Raw genomic sequence first — 12,709 nt, 5'->3', positions numbered from 1 at the left:
ATTATTGTAGGTTCAAGCCTTGGATCTCAGTGTAAGTGTGGAAACTTGGATGAATGTGACGTGGAGAGAGCCCCAGGGAATGTGGGGGTATCCCACATCTTTATCTGGAGGAATAGGAGGTGGCGAGTGCCCTAAAAATGAAGGTGCTGTTGGCTAGGAGTTCCTGAACTTGAGTCTGTTGGTTGCCATTGGAAGCTCCTGGTCAGGAACATGACATTTGGTGTGCTTTTGAGAAGACAAATCCGTCTGGGTGAATGGGACCAATTGGAAGAGGAAAATCTAGAGGCTGGTCTCTACCACTTAAACAACAAGCATTTAGTAAATATATTCTTTTATATGCCTGGCCACTTTCCATTCTTTATCAGCTTATTGGATCTCAGAGGAACACTGTGAATTGGGTACTGTAATTATCCCCAAAACTATTCAGGTTAGGAAATCCGTGTGCAGTGAGGTTCAAGATGACTTGCCCAAGATCTAGCTAGTAAGTTGGAGTCCAAACTGTCTGATTACAGAGCCCAGACTTTTAACCATTGTATTCCATTGTCATCCGCTGTCAGGGAGGAGGCTCTTCTGATAGGGGAAAGGAGATAGAGGCCATGGAGATAAAGAACAGGGATACAACGAGAAGGGCAGGCCTGGGGACAGCAGGAGGAGCTCAGATTCCAGAGCAGCAAGTTTGGCTGATTGGGGGGCCACAGCAGGTATTGGAGAGTAGGAGTGTTGGAACCAGGAAAAATTACTCTGGAGGTAGGGTGAGTGCATTTGGTCTCACCTGTATGAAGGACCAGCTCAGAGGTCAAGGGGTCATGAAGGGAGAAGGGAAAGGAGATTGGAGCTGAGGGAGCAGGCTGAGGGAGTCCCCTACCCTGGCTTCTCTGACATTCCCTTTGTTCCCTCCGTAGCCATCGTCAGCCAGTGGCAGCAGGAGTCCAAAGAGAAGGTGGTATCCCTCCTGCTGTCCCACCTGCCCCTGCTTCAGCCAGGCAACACGGAGGCCAAGTCGGAGTACATGAGACTGCTGCAGAAAGTGCTGGCCTACTCGATCGAGAGCAACGCCTTCATCGAGGAGAGCCGCCAGCTGCTCTCTTACGCCCTCATCCACCCGGCCACCACACTGGAGGACCGCAATGCACTGGCCCTCTGGCTGAGCCACCTGGAAGAGCGGCTGGCCAGCGGCTTCCGCACCCGGCCTGAGCCTACCTACCACTCACGCCAAGGCTCAGATGAATGGGGGGGCCCTGCAGAGCTGGGCCCTGGGGAGGCAGGGCCAGGCTGGCAGGACAAACCACCCCGGGAAAATGGACACGTGCCCTTCCACCCATCCAGCTCAGTGCCGCCAGCCATCAACAGTATTGGGAGCAATGCAAACACAGGTGAGGGAGTGGGGGTCCCAGGAGGCCATACCTACTTGAAAAAGGTCAAACTGGGCTCTCTCTCTTTACTTGCTCTTTGGTCCTGGGCAAGTCTCATAACTTATCCGGGCCTCAGCTTTATGAGGCAGTGCAGAGGTTGTGAACTGACATTCCAGAAACCATATCTGACCTACAGACTTGTTTTGTTGAGCCCAAACACACTGAAACTTTGGTTTTGTCTTATGCTTTAAAATAAATTTGGTGACATAAGAAATTGAGAATTTTCCCCTAAAACTCCAGATTTCAGCTTCTCTTAAAAAGGAAAAAAAAAAAAAAATCTGAAAACTCAAGGCTTGTATTCCTATAGCAGCAGTAAGAAGGGGTTGAAGGATTAAATATTGTCCACCCCCTTCAGACCCTGCACATGTACCCCAGTTGGCCTCTGGCCCCACCACCTCCCTTTGGGCATGTCTGACACCTGCTTGGCCCCTGAAAGTATTGAGTTAATGGCCAAAATCTAAGGTCCATTCCAGCTTAGACATGGTGGATTTGTGGATGTGGTTTTAGCTAATAGCATTGTTTCTGAGAAATCTGTGGCTGTAAGCCTGTTTATATATAAGATGTAATTCACTCTATATGGTAGTAGTAACGGTAGGTAGTGTTGAGCATTGACTGTGCTGTGAGCACTTTTCTGACATGATCTCGTTTAGTCCTGGTCACAACCTTATCATCAGCCTCATTCTATAGATGACAACACTGAGATCCAAAGAGGAGAAGTCATAACAAGTAGTAGAACTGGCCACGGTTCAGACTTGGGAAGTCTGACACTAGAGCCTGCCTCTGGCCACAATGCTGTTCTCCAACCAAGTGGTCTAAAAAGGACTATCTTGGTAAGCACCCCAGAGGCTGGGGTGAGCAGTAGGAGCTGGTATTCTAGTGAGTTTTTGAAATACTAGTGGAAATGAACAAGGTAAGGGAAAGCGGGATTTCCGAGACTTGGTGAGATAATACTACCCGACTCCAGGTGAGAGGTTTCCAAGATTTCACCTCAAGATGGCTGGTCCCCTTTGGCTGGCTGGTACTGGCTAAAACAAGTCAAGAGAGTGGCAGTGAAATGTCATCCATGCCAGTGGGCGGGGTGAACCCTGGGTCTCTGGTACCCAGCTCTGTGGCACCTGGTACACACCCTCTGTCCCCTGAGTATCTTTCTTTCCCTAGTTTAATATGGATGTCCTGGCTACCTGCCTCCCTCCTAGGTGTTGGTAAGAATCAGGGAAAACAGGGATGGAGGGCATTTCTGGCAACTCTGGCAACCCAGAGGGTGTTAGACCTTGTTTTATAGTCTCAGAGCATCATAGTTTCTGGGTCCAGATGGAGAAAATATACTAATAATGATAATTCTAGCTAAGATTATTGAGCATTCGGTCTTTTCCAAAAGCTGTTCTGAGAACTTTATACATACAGATTCTTTGGCTGAGTCACAGAAGAGTCACTTGCCCCAGGTGGTATAGCCAGCATTGAAATCCATGCAGTGTGGCTCCACAGCTCATACTTGTAACTACTCTGCTACATTGCCTCCACCTAAAAGTGACCCTCCCATAGATGCTCAGACCTCATCAATGGGAGGGGTTACCATGCAGGGGGCCCATGCATTTCTTCCTCCCCCCAGTAGGAATAGCAGCTATGAAAGGACTAAGCAAGAACATTGTCAGAAAGGGGGTGTGAACCAGAAGAGTGAAAGGAATTGGGCATTCCAGGTAGAGGACATAGCATGAAAGGAAGGCACGGGGTGGCAAATTGGAGTATGCAGACATGTCTGGCTGGGATGGAGAGGTGCAGGGATTTAAATGAGTAATTGCAGTAGCCAACATCCACGTTTACTATGTGCCTGCCCCTGTGCCAAGGACATTACTTGGAAACAGAGGCAGAGGGGGCAAATAAAGTGACTTGCCCAGGATCATAAAGTTAATAGGTGGCGGAGCCAGAATTTCAGTGCAGATCTGTCTTGACTCCCAGATCTCAGTATATTAGGGCCACATTCTGGGGGGCCTTGAAGGATAGGGTGAAGCTTTTCAATTTCAAGCAGTTGCAGGAAACAGGAAACCATTAAAATATTTTTGAGTGGGGAGCAGCAAGGACTGGCCTGTAAGGGCAGGCAGGGTGGGTTTGGGGTGCTGCCAAGGACAGACCAGGGTTTCTCGGAGAGTGTGAGGCCCTGGATCTCCGGCCGGCATTCCTGTTTTTATAGCCCTCATGCTGTGGCCAGCCTCCACCCCAGTGCCTGGCCAAGCAGCACTCCTCGGGAACTGCACGATCATTCCAATCAAGATAATTTCCTGCCCTCTCAGCCTTGCCTGCCTTCTTCTTGGCTGAGAGGGAAGGAGGAAGAAGCCATAGGCACCAAGACAGGCCACAGAAAAAAAAGAAAAACCTATACCAAGTCCCCTAGGGCCTAGAAGGTGCCATTTTCTGGAAGGCCAGAGCCTTGGAAGGAGCCCTGAGCAGAGGACCCCGGAGGTCACAGCAGAGGTGGAGGCTAGCCTTAGGGGGCTATCAGTGCATTGCCCTTTCCCTCAGGTGATTTCCTGTCTAGGAACATAGATATTGTCATAGATGAGGGAAGGTGCTTTGGAGCCTGTACCAGGCTGGTTGTCCTTCCTGGGCTGAGTTTCAGTGGAGGACTGACAGGAATTCCAGCCTTTCCATCAGAAACAAGACTAGGGTTCTTAGGTCTGTGCCTCCCAAACTTGCTCTGGGAACCGGGGCAAAGGGCTTCTGTTCCCTGAGCCTTGATGTTCTCACCTACCCAGGGTGAGGTTTTTTGGCTTCGTTTCCTTGTCTTTTTTTTTTTTTTTTTTTTTTTTGACTTTGGGTACTTTTGGATTCCCTATGCCAAGCTTAGAGGCACCCTCAGGTCCATAGGTGCCCTCTTTTTGGCTTTTATGAAATTGAGGGCTCTTGTGTATCATAACCCTGCACCTGGTCATGGCAATACAGAAATGCGTGGGTGGGGTTGCTGTTCTACATGAGCCCAGAGTCCAGTGCAAGAGGCAGACTAGTGATGGAGGCAGTAAATGCTAGGCTTGAGGCAGTAATACAGGGCCCCAGGGAATGCAGAGGAAGGAGTCATAGAAGAGGTAACACTTGAGTGAGGAGCGAAGGCTGAAGTGGCTGTCAGGGAAGGGTGGAAGAACAGTGAGCTAGGCAGAGGGAATAGCTCCATGTGAAGGTCTGGACGCTCGTGGAAACCTGCCCTGTCCTGAGAATGGTTCAAATCAAGTTGAATCCCTTTTCCTACCTCAGGAATGGGATGGATGGAGGGTGTGAAACATCCTGTGGAAGAAGGCCTCGATTCACCCTGAGTCACTGGGCCTCATGGGTGGCTGATTTTAGCTCAGTACCAGAAAAAAACTTTGGCAGGTGGTAAGACCCAATGACAAGGATGTTGAGGAAGCAGTTTATTTCGTTCATTCATTTACTGTACAAATACTAATGAAGCAGCTCCTCTGGGCCAGGCTCCACTGTAATTACTGACAATACAAAGATGTTGTCACAGATCTTATATCGTAGCAGGGGGGTATACAGTTAATAAGCAGGTAAACAAATAACTAGGTAAGATTACTTCAGTTTGTCATGGGTGCTGTAAAGAAGATAAGTAAGTATCCTATGATGGAGTAACCAAGATTGGTGGTGGGCAGCTAGTCAAGGAAGGCCTCGGAAGAGATGTCATGCTTGCTTGAGATGAGATTTGAGGAAGCCAACTGCCAAGATCAGGAAGACAAGAAGAAAGCAAGTGCACAAGTCTGAGGTTGGACAGCTTGAGTGTTCCAGGAACAAATGGGGGGTGGGGGTGGGGGAGTAAAAGCTAAAAAGGCTTGAACTGACAGGTGAGCTGTGGGAGGTCAGAGGTCAAAGGGTCCAGGTCCTGCCAGGCCTTGTAGGCATGTGGAAGAGTTTGAATTTTATGCTCAGTGTGAAGGGAAGGGATTGACTTGGTCAGATTTGCATTTTTAGAAGGATCAACATGGCTTCTGTGAGGTGAATGGGGCTGTAGGAGGCAAGAAGGAAGGCAAGAAACCAATAAGGAGGCTGTGGCAGTAATTCCAACAAGGGACACCAGTGACTAGGACCAGAGTGCTGGAAGAGGAAGTAGAGAGATTCAGAGATGTGGCGGAGAGCTTGCCGATGGGTTGGGTGTGGGGAGTGAGGGAACGAGCAGTATCTGGGAGGTGGTTCCCCTCACACCCCAGGGTCCCTTCCCCTTGTTGGATTCTGGGGCTGAGCGGCCATCCATGGCACCAACCAGGGGGGCACAGTCTCCTGTGGTCAGATCTCCAAGCCTGACCTCTTGCCTCTCCCCCTCTGGCCAGGTCTCCCCTGCCAAATTCACCCCAGCCCGCTGAAGCGCTCCATGTCTCTCATCCCCACGAGCCCCCAGGCCCCTGGTGAGTGGCCGAGTCCGGAGGAGCTCGGGGCCCGGGCTGCTTTCACCACGCCCGACCACGCACCCCTCTCACCCCAGAGCAGCGTGGCCTCCTCTGGCAGTGAGCAGACGGAGGAGCAGGGCTCCAGCCGGAACACCTTCCAGGAGGACGGCAGTGGCATGAAAGGTATGACAGGGGAGGGCAGCACTAGGACCCTCTGAAGAGAGGCTTCTGCATGGCTTAGAGGACAGAAGGGAGCTGGAAGCTTCCAGCTTCCACCTTCCTGTCACCCTCTACCCTGCCCTGGGCAGGGACAGGTCTGAGGGGAGGAGAGAGTCCCTGCCCTTAAGGTTCAAGACTGAGCAGAGAGATCCCCACAGGCCCTAGTCTGATGTGGGAGAAATCCGTGCCCTCAGACGCCCTACCCTGACAAGGAAGCCAGGACAGAGTGGTAGCTGATGGAACAGAGCTTCTAGGAAGACTTTTAGGGACATCGATGAGGCCATCCTAGTACATATCCAGTCAAACAGCTCAGGAGGGTCAGATGTCCTGCTGTCAGGGAAGGCCACCTACAAGGGTGTGGCTGGGCAGAAGAAGTGGCTTTTGGACCCTTGGCTTCCGCTTACTCCTCCCAGTTTTCTGCATCTTTAATGTCGCCTCTGGTTTATTCCTGGTTCCTCCCCACAGTCCTCCCTCTGCCCTGGTCACAAGGGCCGGACTCCTGACCTCTTGCTCTCCTTTTCCACAGATGTACCCTCATGGCTCAAGAGCCTCCGCTTGCACAAGTACGCAGCCCTCTTCTCACAGATGAGCTACGAGGAGATGATGACACTGACTGAGCAGCACCTGGAGTCTCAGGTGAAGCCAAGGGGACCATCAGGGAAGGTGTTGGGGGTGACACCATTTTGACAGTACTCTTGAAGCCCAAGCCTCTTGCATCTCCTCAGGCCTTGTCGGGGCACCCCAAAGTATCTATCCCCTTCTGCCCCTACCACAGAATGTCACCAAAGGTGCCCGCCACAAGATAGCCCTCAGCATCCAGAAGCTGCGTGAGAGGCAGAGCGTCCTCAAGTCCCTGGAGAAGGTGAGGACCTGGTATCCCCGTCTTCGAGGCCAGCCGGCTGCCCACTGGCTCTGGGTAGCCTCCCCTTGGGGCCTTCACAGCCCTCAGGTCTGATGTCCAGTGGCCCCAGCCCTAGGGAGGGAGGCCAGGAGCAAGTCAGATCACCGGGGTCACTTGCTTGTGGCTGAGAGGCTCCCCTTTTTGTCCTGGTCTTTGTCTCCAGACTTTGTTAACTCGGTCCCTTCTGTTCCCTCTCTTTTCCATTTCTTAGTGGTATTTCTGGTGTCTGATGTCTGAATGTCTCCCTGTGTGCATGATCTCTCTCTCCGTTTGGTTCTCATCCACTCGCTCCCCTTCCGTATCTGCCTCAATTTGCATTCCTTGTCCCCTTTTCCTGCCACTTGACTTCTGCTTCCCACCCCCACCCCCAGTGTCTTGATCTGAATCTCTGGGTCTGAATCTGGTCCCATTCTTGGCGGGACCCTGAGACCCCAGCATCAGACCTCCTTGAGCCCCATGGAACGTCACCTCGAGGGGGGAAGAAGGATATGCATATACAGATGTGTACGTATGTGTGAGTGTGTAGTGCCCTTACTTTCTTTCTCTAAGTGCTAGGACCCAGGGTTCCACCAGCCCTCTCCGATCTCTGTCTGACCTCGCTTGTATAGTCATTCTACGTAGCTGTGGGGGTCAGCATGTGACCCTGTCTGTGTCCTCCCTACTCAGGATGTGCTGGAAGGAGGGAATCTGCGAAACGCTCTGCAGGAGCTGCAGCAGATAATTATCACCCCCATCAAGGCCTACAGCGTCCTCCAAGCCACCGTGGCTGCTGCCGCTGCTGCCACCCCTACTGCCAAGGATGGGAGCCGGGGGGAGCCACCACTGCCAGGTGCTGAGCCTCCCCTGGCTCACCCCGGCACAGACAAGGGCACTGAGGCCAAGGACCCTCCAGCTGCAGAGAGCTACCCCCCTCCACCAGCTCCGGCTCCCACTGATGGCAGTGAGCCAGCCCCGGCTCCCGTCGCCGACGGAGACATCCCCAGCCAGTTTACACGGGTGATGGGCAAAGGTGAGACCCCCCCAAGGCCCCTCAAGAAGTTCGGGGACAGGGAGCCAAGTGAACCAGTCATCAGGGATCCAATCCAAGTTAAATGGTGGGAACAGCTTTTTCAGAGTACCCTGGGAACTAGATCACTTCAGAGAGTAGCTGAGACTGAAAGTAGCAAGTGTGTCCAGAGCAGAACGTCTGCCCTCAGGTGTGTCCAGGTTGATGGTACGAGACAACTTTTACTTACCTTCAGAGTGTCTCTAGCCCGAGCAGAAGACCAGACAGTGTGTCGGTGGAAGTGGTGTACAGTCGGTGCGAGGCAAACCCACGGCTTCTTTCACAAGGAACTAAAGTCCACAGACGGATATGTTGAAACTCATAACGGGCTCAGCCTTTCCTAAGGCAGCATGGCATAGCAGAGTTTACACTTGGGTCCATATCATTTTAGCTGTGTGACCTGGGGCAAATGATTCAACTTCTCTGTACCACTCTGGTGGGCTTTTATATCCTAACGGTAGCCAGGGGCTGTGCTTGGCACATAGCTAGAGCTCATCCAGCCTGAGTTTCCTCTTCCTCCGATGCTGGCCGGCAAGGACCGGGAGAGCTAGACTATGGCAGGGGACGTGCTGGGGCCGACCTTCCTCTCCCCTGTCCCACAGTGTGCACCCAGCTGCTGGTGTCCCGACCAGACGAGGAGAACATCACCAGTTACCTCCAGCTCATTGAAAAGTGCCTGACTCATGAGGTGAGGCCTTCTCTAGAGTCCCAAGAAGGGAAAGGCTGCCCTGTCCCTCTCAGGATCCACATCCCTCATGTGGTCCTCAGGGCCCTGCCCGGCTGGCACCCACCCTCGTCTCTCACCAGTGTTGGCTTCAGTGGGTACCCTGTGCTCTCCTTCTCAGAGCCTTAATACCTATTCCTTTTTTGGGAGCCAGTTTCCCCTCCCTGCTGCTGGTCCCTCGGCTCTCATTTCCAGCGTATACACCTCAGGAACACCTTCACTGGGCCTTCGCGGCAGATCAGTCTTCTGCTCCTGGGCTTCTCACAGGGCTCGTCACAGTTTAGATCACGTGTGTATTATCTTCTCAACTAAACTGTGAGCTCTATGTGCACAGGTCACCCCTGCGTCCCAGCATTGCCTGGCACCGAGCAGGCGGTCAGTAAATGAGTGGGTGAGTGGAAGGCAGATCTGAAAGCATACCCTCCCTGCCTCGCCCTCCCAATCCTAGGCGTTCACGGAGACGCAGAAGAAACGGCTGCTGTCCTGGAAACAGCAAGTGCTGAAGCTCCTGCGGACCTTCCCGCGCAAAGCCGCACTAGAGATGCAGAGCTACCGGCAGCAGAAAGGGTGAGTGGGGGGTGGGGGCTGGGGCGCAGGGACCTTCCTTCCCTGGGCCCTCGTTGGTGGATGGAGAGCGCGGAGAGGGTCACTGGCGTGGCGGGCCGGGAATTGGTTGTCCTCATTCAATCCGCTGAGTGGCCTTATACGAGTCACCCAGTGAAGACTCTCCCAGAAGAAAATCAGGGTGTGTTCTGACCACCAGAACAGGGTGCCGAGCTGGCAAAAAGCAGCACCCATCCCTTTGCCTGTCCCTTGTTCTCGCCTCCATGCAGGGGGCTCTGAGGTCCCTTCTCACCCCAAATAGCAAATATCGCATTTGAGAGTTGAAGTTAGGAGAAGTGCTGTAAGTGGATGTGAGGAGACCTTTGTTTGCTCCTGTCTCCATCCTGGGGGTACCTTGGGGCAGGAGAAGAGAGCTTGTGTGATGCAAGGGCTTGGACGGGGAGTCCTTGCTCGGAGCAGGTCTGTGTTCTGTCCTTCCCATGGGGATTGTGGGGGGAGGTGAGGAAGGGACGGACAGAGGGGCCCCATCCCCATCCACCTGAACTGACACCCTGCCTTCTGTCTCACAGCTGGGCGTTCGGCTCCAACTCGCTTCCCATAGCTGGCTCTGTGGGGATGGGGGTAGCCCGGCGGACCCAGCGGCAGTTCCCCATGCCTCCCCGGGCCCTCCCGCCCGGCAGGATGGGCCTTCTGAGCCCTTCGGGCATTGGGGGCATCTCCCCGCGACATGCCCTCACTAGCCCCAGTCTTGGGGGCCAGGGCCGACAGGTGAGCCGGTTGGAAGCAGAGGACGTGGCACTTCTGGGTTTGGGGTGGTGGTGCCTGGGCTGTGTGTGTCCATATCTCTGCATCTGGGCCCGGCGTGGAAGGGAGAGGCTCCTGTGCCAGCTCCATGGCGCCTGGGCCTGGGACTCTTCCCTCTCAGCTCACCACTTTCTCTTTTCCCGTGCCCCGTGCAGAACCTGTGGTTTGCCAACCCCGGAGGCAGCAACAGCATGCCCAGCCAGAGCCGCAGCTCTGTGCAGCGCACCCACTCCCTCCCGGTCCATTCGTCGCCCCAGGCCATTCTCATGTTCCCTCCAGGTAAACCGCCCCTACCCATGGGGCTCTGCCTCAGCGACACCCTAGGTGGCCTTTCTCTCAATCCGATTCCCACTGTCCTTTCTCATCTGCTCACCTCTCCTTATACCTCCCGCCACTCTGCACCCATCTTCCCACATCGTGGATTTTCTTGTACCCTCCCCCATCCCACTTCAATTTTCTTTCTCAGATCCTGTCTGCTTTCTCTCAGTCTTTCTCTCCCCTACTCCCAGCCCTGCATCTCCTCACCTCTCCCTCCCTGTGTTGCAATCTTAAGGTCCTTCTTGGTCTCCATCACCATCTCTTTAGAAGTTCATTAAATACTCAGTCTGGAAGGGGTGGAGGGGATGAGACAGAGCGTCAAGGCCTCTGTGGAGAGGAGTCCTGCCTGTCAGTGCACTGGGAACCAGGGGGAATTCTTTCAGGCCAGAACCAGGCAAGAGTCAGTTCTTGGGTCAGGTCTACACTAAAGGATGATGTAAGAGAGCGGTTTTCTCTCGGTTCACAGGCCAGCCTAGAGGTGAGAGAGCAGAATGAGGTGAAGTGGGCAAAGGGGAGGTTAGAGGAACGCTAACCTTGCCTTGCTCGTCAAGTGGGGGTGACCCCGCCCTGGGCCGTGCTGGGCCTGCTGCCGGCCATCGAGGCCGCAGAGGCAGATGCGGCTGGTCTGGAAAGGGCTGCCTCTGGAGAGATCTTACGTTTGCGGCTGAGGGTGGCGCCTGGCTGGCTCATCAGTAGAGCATGCAACACTTGACGTTGTGGTTGTGAGTTCGACCCTCCACATTGGAGGTAGAGTTTGCTCAAAAAAAAAAAATTTTTTTTTTAATGTTTTATTTATTTTTGAGACAGAGAGAGAGAGAGCATGAGCAGGGGAGGGGCGAGGGGCAGAGAGAGAGGGAGACACAGAATCCGAAGCAGGCTCCAGGCTCTGAGCTGTCGGCACAGAGCCTGATTTAGGGGCTCAAACTCACAAACTTTGAGTTTGTGAGATTATGACCTGAGCCGAAGTCGGACACTTAACCAACTGAGCCACCCAGGCGCCCCCCCCCCCCAAATTTTTTTAATTAGATTTGCAGGTGACCCTAAGCCCTTTGTGTCATAAACTGCCAAATCGGTGGAGATTTTTAATTTAGGAGATTACATGAAGTGCCATCTGTCATAGGCAGAGGCCCTGCCATTGTGTTCATCTTAGCCTAGGACTTGGCACGTGGTGGGCCTCTGTAACTGGTGCTAAATGGCTGGATGGATGAAGTGCACGAGCAAAAAATTGAAACCGTTCTTTTTACGGGCGTGCTCTGTGCTGCGCTGTGTGTCCAGCAGCTCTCCTGCGCTGGCAAATCACAGCCTCCCGGCTGCACACATGAGGGCGCTGGTGTCATTCCCATCAGATCAGTCGTGAATCTGACACTCAGGTGACTTGCCCAAGGTCAAAACATTTTTTTGTTAAGGAGAGACAATTAGGTGTCTTGACATGGTCTGAGCTCAGGGTTCATTGGGAATGTGACGACAGGTGAGGCTGGAGAGGGGAGCAGGTCGTCTGAACTCAGGCAGAAAGCTCAGGCTTCCTCCCTGTAGCAGTGAGGAGCCAAGGGAAGGGTTTTAAGCACTGCGGGGTGGGGACAGGGCGGCTCAGGGAGGTGGGTTGTTTCACCAGAACAGGAGACCCTTTTGAGAGGTGGTTTGAGGACAAGCCCCATGGCTGCTGTCCTGATTTGCCCCGCCTGCTGGGCCTGCCCAGATGACATCCGGCCCAGAGAAGCAAGTCCAAGTGGGGATGGGAAGGGTTCTAATGAAGCTTCTGCACCAAATACAGAGTCCAGGAGCCCGGGGCTGCCCAGTGCCTGGGGCAGATGCCCAGACTGTGCCTAAGGCAACATGTAGCGTGTGGCCTCCAGGAAGCTCCCTCAGCTTCACATCACTTCCTCGGTCGGCTGATCAGGCTTTGTCTGCATTGCTAAGCCTCTGCCTGCGCCATGACGCACCCAGGCCCGTCTGTGTCCTTCATCTCTGCCCGGTCATACTTTCCGTCTGGCGTGTGCCATGTCTCGCGCAGTTTTTCGGTCTCTTGCCACTCTCTCCCTCCCTCCTTTCCCTCTTATCCCTGTCAGCCCCTCCCCCATGCCAGCCCATCCAGTCCTTTGTCTCCTGGGTTCTGCTTCCCACCTCAGTTCAGTCCTCACGCCTCCCTTCTCTCTCGCCCTCAGACTGCCCGGTCCCTGGGCCTGACCTGGAGATCAATCCCACTCTGGAGTCTCTATGTCTGAGCATGACAGAACACGCCTTGGGTGGTGAGCATTTCCTCTTTCCCTGACCCAGCTCCCACCTACCCAGCAGCGTCTCCACCTCTGAACTGAGCAACTCAGAGCAACCTGAGGGGTCCCTAGGGGAGGCCAGCCT

At 53.8% G+C, this 12,709-nt stretch overlaps 1 protein-coding gene across 1 annotated transcript in view; it reads left to right on the top strand.

The window, feature by feature from the left end:
- Positions 1-12,709, top strand: part of SAMD4B (sterile alpha motif domain containing 4B) — a 37,133-nt gene that overhangs the window by 22,871 nt on the left and 1,553 nt on the right. The window contains exons 3-12 of the mRNA XM_043598944.1: positions 903-1,373; positions 5,723-5,962; positions 6,525-6,634; positions 6,774-6,860; positions 7,566-7,908; positions 8,547-8,632; positions 9,117-9,235; positions 9,802-10,000; positions 10,192-10,315; positions 12,517-12,600. Coding sequence (XP_043454879.1) covers positions 903-1,373; positions 5,723-5,962; positions 6,525-6,634; positions 6,774-6,860; positions 7,566-7,908; positions 8,547-8,632; positions 9,117-9,235; positions 9,802-10,000; positions 10,192-10,315; positions 12,517-12,600 — 1,863 coding nt within the window. The remainder of the gene's footprint in view (positions 1-902; positions 1,374-5,722; positions 5,963-6,524; positions 6,635-6,773; positions 6,861-7,565; positions 7,909-8,546; positions 8,633-9,116; positions 9,236-9,801; positions 10,001-10,191; positions 10,316-12,516; positions 12,601-12,709) is intronic.

Source organism: Prionailurus bengalensis, chromosome E2, assembly GCF_016509475.1.
Source record: "Prionailurus bengalensis isolate Pbe53 chromosome E2, Fcat_Pben_1.1_paternal_pri, whole genome shotgun sequence".
In the NCBI taxonomy this organism is placed as follows: domain Eukaryota; kingdom Metazoa; phylum Chordata; class Mammalia; order Carnivora; family Felidae; genus Prionailurus; species Prionailurus bengalensis.
The sequence above is the reverse complement of the archived record's forward strand: the minus strand, read 5'-3'. Positions and strand labels throughout refer to the sequence as shown.